Below are 9,310 nucleotides of genomic sequence, written 5' to 3'. Positions count from 1 at the left end.
AACAAATATGATACACCGGATATTCTGTATAATAATTAATATGTTTAAAAATGTTCTTACAATTAGTAAATAATATTAAAAAAATTATACTTTCCCATAATAATATGTTATATGTAAAATAATTTTAAATCAAAATTAAAATTGTTTAAATGTCTTAAGAAATATGTCATTATATATATTTATATCATTATATCATACCAAATTTTAAAAAATTGAAAATAATATCTATAACAATATTGAAATCATAAAAAGTCAAAGTTTTTTAAAAAGTAAAAATTAAAACTAACTAAAGTCGAAAAAGGAAAAATAATATTTAATTTCAAGCTCTGCAATTATTTATCTGTATGACCATTCTTAGTATTCTTGTTCTGATTCGTTTACCGGAATAAGTTCACTCATACGATTTAAATGAATGTTTACAGGTTCAAATTGCATATAAGAAGATTCCAATTCGTTTGGCATTGGGGTGCTATACCTATACGAAAAAAAAACATTTTAACAAACTATAAAACATCAAATATTATAAAGATGTAACTTACTTTTAAATCTTATTAAACCGTATGTATGATCAATAAAAGCTTCTATGCGTTTTTTCAGATATCATTGTTCCTACTATTGACTTGGCTATTTGTGGTTCCATTTTCAATATATGACCAAGTGACTCAATTCTTATATTTTTATAAATTTTTTTGATCGCTTGAATATTATTTTTTGCTATAGTTTCAGTCAATATGACTTATACCTACAAAACGTTACTAAATATGTATAATTATAACAATGTTTTTAATGTACCTACCTATGCTATTCTAAAAAATTACCAAAACTTGTTTTAATCTTCTGATGTGGCAACAACAATGTATCTATGTGATCAATTTCGGATGGTTTAATAAGACGAACCAATCTCAGTTTTTCAAGGGTTGATAATTTTATGAATATTTTACTTCTTTCATCTTTGAACAACGTTTTCAACAATTGCATTCGAATATCACCTACCACAAAGTTTATAGATTAAAAAACCGGAGTGCAGTAACCAGTTTTGAGATATGCGTATTACAAAACATTCATAAAATTGAAAATAATATTCTACAATCATTATTAAAATATTACTGTTATAAAGAATATTTTTTAAATAAATTAAAAAGTATACTAAAAATGAGTAAACATTAACTAAATAAAAAGTCATTTAAATATATTTATAATAATTATTATTTATGTAGAAATTATTATTTCTAATACCATGAAACATTCATTAACATGTATGCATAAACAAAATAATATTACAAGTTGCCCCCGAAATTTTTTTTGCAGTTACGGCCATGAAGTTGACTCTTGATTTCGAAAATAGAAGTTTCATCAAATGAAAGAGTGGTTGGCTTGTTAAAGATACAGCAATAGGTAAACATTGAAAATGTAAATGGATTATAAAATAAATAAAAGCATAAATAAATACATTTATGATAAATTTAAAGATAAATGGATAACATATAATAAAATAAATTAAGATGTATGAAAAATATTATAAAAATTTGTTTATATATACCATAATGTACAACAGAAGAATGAATTAGTAATAAATTATCTAAGAATAAGCCACATACATTTTATCCACAGACATTCAATGAAAAAAAAACATGTACAACTAGTGGTGATCTACTACTGCTCTAAATACTAAAACATAGGTATTTGAGCATTCACCTCATGAGTATGACCATGGATCATACTCAACAAATTAAGTATACAAAGGCCTTCTTAATACACTCAATTTGTTAGTTTAGCAAACTTCCGACTTTCGGCAAATACTGTTTTTCTGCAGAAACTTCTCTCCAATGATATTGATTTTTTATTATTATGCAAATTTCACTTTAATATTCTACCTCGGATAACCTGTCCAACTAAAACTTTTTCTATTCCTTTCCGATCAACTAATAATTATAAATTCAATGAACCTGTTTCTATCAATTTTCAATACTATTTCCTAGTTTTTTTTTTTTGTTATTAATATCCTTTTTTGTATTTAATGAATTAAAATTTTGCATTTTATTTTTTTATTTATTTTTATTTATATTATTTTTCTTATAAAATGTCTACTAAACTTATTTTAATACGGCAACTTATTTAACTATGGACGTAATCGTTTCATATATTTAATAAAGAAATAAATAAACTACTTTTTACAAAAAAATTAATTATATAATTTTATTTAAAAATATTAAATAAATAATATCACTAACCTAAAAAACTGCTAAGACTGTCCCAATAAAAAAAAAAACAAGAATAAATTGAATACCTTATTAATATATTTTAAGTTATCTCATAAAGTCATAATACGTAGGTATATAGGATTTTTAATAACATTCGTAATAGATTATAGATTCTATTAAAATTATTTATTTATACTTTACCAGTTACTGATAAAATTGTACAGACGATTGTATTCTTCAATGATGTCAAACGTTCATTCTCTTTAAATAATGAACAGTGCGACAGTTCATAATATTCCTGTGCAGCCTCAATAAATTTAAAACGAAAATCCATCATTCGTGCCAAACAAACTTTAAAACTCAAATGAAGACCTTTGTTTAATGTTAGATTCTGAAAAAAAATAATTTAATATATTATTATTTATTTAGGTCATCTCCTTATTTGCGTTCCAGTAATTAAACACGTTGTGTAGATATAAGATATGATAATATCTTGATATTATGATAATAACATATTATTCAGTAAAGTACTATCTAAATCTATAACCTACCTACATCACATATCATAAAATAATAATAAAAATAAAATGTTATCATGATCATAGTTTATAGTTTTAACTATTATCTTTAAAACATAATTCCATCACTTAGTATGAAAATATAATTTTTATTTAAAAAAATAGTAAGTTTTAATTGACAGACGTCATATTACTAAATAGATTCCAAATATTAGATATTAATCTTTAGTTATATTTTTATTGAATATAAGTCATACTTGCGTCAATGAAGCTTTTTTTACGAAAGGCTCTGCCTTCCACGGATCACCAGCGTCCATGAACAGGCGTGCAATTTTCATGTATAAATCCAATTCATAATCAATAGAAAATCTTTTAAAATATTTAAAAATTGTCATATATGTCATAACAATAAATATACATACTAAGATAAAACATAAAAAAAAATATAGTTACCTGTAATACGATTCCACTGGGATGCTGGCGAGCAAATATGCTGCTTCTTTCCAATTTCCCTCTTTCTCGTAAATGTACGATAAATGGTGACAGACAGTGGACATGTGGTATTCAAAATCAACTTCTCTCGGTTGCATCTATCGAAAAATCAAAGGATAAATAATTTTATTTGTAACTCATATGAGTGGTATAATAGCAGTCCTCTTCTTACTTTATCTCTCATAAAATGAGCCAACAGTTTCGACTGTTCATTAGGCAACCATGGTAAGACTTTCATACATAAATCGGAAAACATCTGTCGGGATACGAACAAAGTGACATTATCCTTAGCAACTGAAATCGAATGAATAAAATAGTGGTGTTTCATCAAATAATGATTGTATTAATTCGGATATTGTATTAACACAAAAAAAATAATATTATGTATAGACGTAAATTACTTACGGAATTCGACAATTACTTTCAACATTTCTACCATATCGGTCGACCATGTTGAAATGACGCTGTTTAACAAAACCCTGCACCTGCAACAGTCGATCGACAATGTTATCATCGGTGGATCCAGAAATGTTTTTAATATTCCCGAATAGGGTACCTATATTATTTATGTTTTCAGTAAATTAACTATAAATTATATATTAAATTAATATGCGAGTAAAATATATGAATAAAGTTTCAACTTTCCGACGACTATAGGTATAGTATAGGTATTTATTTATTTTTTAAAATCATATCTATATAATATAAATAAAAAAAACGGCTATTTCAAAAATTATCTATAGGCTATTGACAAAATCCGCTACTAAATATTATTATATTATTACGGACATTGATCGACGTGTTTCCCTAATGGATTTTATGATTTAAACTAGCAATATTCAAATAACCATAATACGATCCGTATAAAAAAATTGTATCTCACTTTGTAATTCGTTGAATGTCAGATGGACACAACTCAAAAATTTTGTTCATTTCATAGCAAACTTGGTCGACAGAAGTCATGATTTATTCGAACGCGTGTTAAGTGCAATACGAAGACGAGATATCAACGACAACGTGACGATTTGTTATGATGTGTTGGGCAGCAAGTAACTTGGTTAGCTGTTGTGTATTTTTGACGGAAAAATCAAAATGCAACGATGACGATCGGACTGGCAGAATAGAAGCACGCGAACTGTGAACGTGACTGAAAAGTAAACAGGTGATGTCGATTCTAAATTTGATAATGTTAAGCTAATCCGATCAAGTTCAAAAGGAAGAACGGATAGAACGTTCGGTGGGGGATGTCGAATGACGACTATCGGAACCGCGTAACAAGCAGCAGGAAATCGACTGGATTTCTACACTGGACCTAGGTTGACCTTTCCAAAATGATAAAATAATATTATATTTTATATAATAATAATCATTATGATATTTTATCATGGTACTAAACATCGTGCCAGACTTACATATTAGGTGTGAGACCGATAATCGTTATACTTGTGTTTTAGGTACCTAATATTTATACTATTATAAATTTATAAATTAATCTATGTTGGTAATCAACAGGTCAAAATTCAAAAATCTAACCCAAGCGCGCTGGTGCTTATCTGTGCACCGATGATGTCCTGATCGCATTTCCATAATTATAAAATATTTAAATTATGCTTATTAAGACTGTGACTTTGTAAAAAATACATTATTTTTAACTTACTACAGTAAAAAATAGCACCTTTTATAAAAAGTTTGATTTAGATCATAATGAATTCAGTTTTGAAACTTTTATTTAACCAACTTTTGATTAATTAGATTTTTCTATTACCTTTTATGTCGTTTTTAATTTTTTGTTTCTTTTAAAAATATTTCTAATAATTTCCGACAATCTAAACTTAATACTTATATTTTAAGAACTGTTTTTTTAATGTTTATCTTTTAGATTTATAACGTTTTGGACGCACGTCGTACTTAATAAATTAATTTTGTTTGTAATCCAAATTGTATATAATAAGATGTGCATCTGTTACAAAATTATACAAAGATTTAAATATTTGAAAAAAAAATAAAATCTAATTTAAATGATGAAACTCGACATAAGGACAAAGGATTTAATTAGAGATTAAAATTCAGACTATACGTAGTTAACTTGAACCATTTTTTGGATGAACAAGTGAACGTACCACAATATTTTTGTTTCTTATTTGTTTTTATTGTCACACTTGAAAGTATTTCCTAGTAATAATACAACTTTTAAAGATTGTGCCTTATAATTGACGTTAATCAATGATAAACAGTGGAGTGGATGATTAATCATTATACCTTATACGAGATCTGTGCAAATCTTACACTTATTGTAGCATATTAGTTATTGGTATTTATTTTAGTCATATATTGTTGGTAATAAAAAAAGTTTCCGAATTCAAGTGTATTAGTACTTTCTTATCCTTCTATAGAAAGGACGAATATTAACGAGTTAAAAAATTAAAGTTAAGTCATACTTTCTATTAATTAGGTTACCTAACAAATTATTAAAAAAAAACTTTATATTTGACATGGTAATTTTTTCTATGAAATGTGGTTACTATAATTAATTGTTTAATTTTATAGTTACGTTGAGTTATTCCTAATATATAAACACATAGATTTTGTAAAAATATATTTTGTTTTGCACAAGTTATTGTTTTTGTAGATATATGAAAATAAAAAATAATCAAAAATAGATTTGATTAGATAATAGATATAATATATAATCTTTATATCTATATGAAGTAGGTATTCAAATACACTTTAGCACTTCAAATTTTTTTTAAATAATTTAAAAAATACTTTTTGATTGTATTTTTATTCAAGAATACAAAATATTTTTTTTCATATTGCCATTGTTTTTCAATAACCCATATTTTTGTATTTTAAATTTTATTTCGAAAATAATATTTTATAATGGTTCTAAGAATTTATAATAAGATTACACCAATAATAATTATAATAGCTATAATTTATACCTACTTAGGTCAAATTTAAATAAATTGATGTGTTTAGTTAATATCTATATTTATATTATTAATATACGTATGTGAATATGTGACATCTGAAATTTGTGAACCTTTTAAAGTAAGTAAATACCTTTTAACTATATTTGACTAAAACATTAATTTATAATATAATATTTTAATATTTAATATGTTTGTCGTTTGTGATTAATACATACAGTTTTGAAATAAATAGAAAAGTACAATATGTAAAGTATTTTAAATATTATTAAGATGTATTTATATATTTTGTATTCAAATACAATTGAAAGAAAGTACTTGTAAGCGTACTTCAAATATAAATGACACCATGTATTTAAATACACATATTCTGAATAAAAATAAAAGTATTAACTGTGGGCAATTGAAGTGTGGAACGAACTTTTTCTGGATTTTCTATGGATCGAAATAACGCGAGTATGCTACTACATAAATTTCCATATAAAATAATAATCTCGACCATACACATTAATTTAAAATCGCACAATACCAATTGATAACCTAGTTCTACGCGTTTAAAGAGATTTGACCCCGTCTGTATTTTCTACTAAAATTGACTTATAATAATATGCCAATTAAATATTTTATACTTAAAATTCTATAAATTTTAATTATAAAATCATAAGTTTTTGTATAAAACAACCTTACAAAAGAGTGCGTTTTTAACTTATACTTTACATGTGTGAATTTGTCTCGTATTTTATTTAAAGTGTGTGGTTTTTGGATTTAAGTTGATTTAACTATATAATAATTAATAACAACTCCGTATAGGAAAACCGTTTCAGAATCGTCAAACTACGCCGTAGAATTAAAAATTGTAGATGCATAGAATATTTTTGTCCTGAGCGGACAGTTGTGGCCTGGTCAAGCTATAGTCATTAGCAGAGTCAAATACCTACACAGGTAATTGTCGTAACATTAAATTACATTTATAAAATAAATGAAATAAAATCAATAAAATAATTACATTATAGTATTTTATTATATTCTTCATCGGTCAAATAAAATCCATTATATCAAATATGTAAGACAGTTTCTTCGTTTGATAAAAAATCCTCGATTTCCGAAACACGTAATTTTTATCGCAGTTGAAGCACACAAAAGACACACGAGAGAGCATATATATCTATGTTATGTGTAAAATATAATAGGTATTTAATAATATATAATTTATTTAATATACCTATTATATTATTTAAATATATTGCGTACTGACTACTTTAATTTGACATTTCGAACCCTGTTTTATCGTTTTTTTTCAAATGCATTATTCGTATCCCGAACTCCGGCTTATGTCTTATCGTAAGACGCAAAACATTTTTACTAATGATTTTTTTTTTTTTATATATATATATATATATATAATGAATATAAAAAATATTTAATTGAAGAAATATAATATTTATTTAATTACAATTTGTATAAAAAAATGTACAAAAAACATATAAAGCATTAAAGCGTTTTTGATTTTATAAAATATTATGATTTTAATTTAATATTTAAATACGTAGTTATATTTTAAACTTTGACGTATTTTTTAATTCTTGATTAATATCTTGCTTAACCGCAAGTATTTGTCGTGAGTTCATTTTTTTTGTAAGTTTTTTATGTCTAGATTATGTGTATTTAGAGAAATCCCCATGGAAAAGAACTCTTCTCTCCAGTCTAATTTGAATTCTCTATGGTCCTTTTCATACTCTCGTTGCTTAGACATGATAGTATATTATTATTATTATCATTATTATTATTATTATGATACAGTTGTTTATAGTCACATGGGTACAATGTCGAACAGCCAAATGAAGGCGTATTTGCGTCTCGCGTGTATAGGTTATTAATGTATTATTTGAATACAAAATTTAAATTATTATTATTGTACGTTATTATATTGTTTCACATTCTACACAGTTTATTACGCGTTTTTATTTAAATTCCTTATCTTAGGTTAAGGTAGGTTAACTGAAAACCTTTTTTTCCCTGTTCTTGGTTCTCATATATTTTTCATTAATCATTAATTTGCGTGTCTAACGACTCTCTTATCGCTAGACTCCTGGCCAAATATATAATATTATTCGTATGGACCAAATTACAATATAATATACATTTATATATATTATATATATATTTACATATATATTATGTTTTTATGCTGCAATCGTATCAAATTATTAGAGTAGATACCTATTGTCTACTAACCCGGTAAGTCTATACTCTGCCTTGCACCTACGATGCCCGCCTTAACAAAATGCATAATTTCTGTTTCACCTTTGTAATGATAATACCTAAAACAGGTTATTGTACTTAAACATTGCTCGGGAAGTGTAAATTAATTTTCACGAGCTGTGGGTAATGGGTAATGGGCAATAGGGTAATGTATAGCTTATACGATAACGATACACCTATTATTTATTAATATCGTGTACAAGTCATCACAGCATTTTCTTATTTAGACACTATTGCAATAATTAATAATTATCGTTACTTCTTCGTCCGACTATATTTTACGATTCCTCCGATTTACTTTCTCTAGTTGGATTTAGCTGTAATAATTATTATACAAGATCTCAAAATTTGTTTATTGTCCCATCTTACAACACAAACTACAGTTCCGCATCATTTTTTCCTAGAGTTCTAAATTTAGCTAATAAAATTATTAATCAGATCGATTTCTTTTTTATGTCGCGTCATGTATTTAAACACAATGTATATATATCTTTAATTTCTGTTAATTATTCATAATTTTACTATATCATAGTGTTAAATCTGTTAATTTTTAATTATAATTTTATATTGTATGTTATTGTCATGACACTATTACTGTTCAAATTTTAAATTTTATTGTCATATAATTATTACTACTTCTGTACTATTGTTCAAATTTTCTAAAGGGTCTCAACCCGTTTATATATATATATAAATAAATAAATAAATATGATCTGACGGCGATGGTAATATAACATTATCTTAAAAATATAAGTAAACTACTATACTTCTCTTAAAAGTGTGTAATGTGTGTTAATCTATGATATGTTATTAATTTACATTAAATAACAAGCCAAAATTTTGATTTCATGTTTGACGATCTGAGTAATAGATCAACGCATTTTGCAGAGTACCTACCATGTAGTGC

The 9,310-nt window shown here is 25.4% G+C and overlaps 1 protein-coding gene across 1 annotated transcript; it reads right to left on the bottom strand.

Annotated features, from left to right (window-relative positions):
- Positions 1-416: 416 nt before the first annotated feature.
- On the bottom strand, positions 417-4,174 carry LOC132924919 (COP9 signalosome complex subunit 4-like). Its single transcript, XM_060989359.1, is given in 10 exon segments — positions 417-475; positions 540-591; positions 593-735; positions 819-989; positions 2,403-2,592; positions 2,977-3,088; positions 3,173-3,309; positions 3,384-3,505; positions 3,617-3,696; positions 4,095-4,174. Coding segments are annotated over 10 exon segments (1,146 nt in total).
- Between the last annotated feature and the right edge of the window lie 5,136 nt (positions 4,175-9,310).

Source organism: Rhopalosiphum padi, chromosome 3 (genome assembly GCF_020882245.1).
Source record: "Rhopalosiphum padi isolate XX-2018 chromosome 3, ASM2088224v1, whole genome shotgun sequence".
Lineage (NCBI taxonomy): Eukaryota > Metazoa > Arthropoda > Insecta > Hemiptera > Aphididae > Rhopalosiphum > Rhopalosiphum padi.
This window is presented reverse-complemented; position numbering and strand designations above follow the sequence as displayed.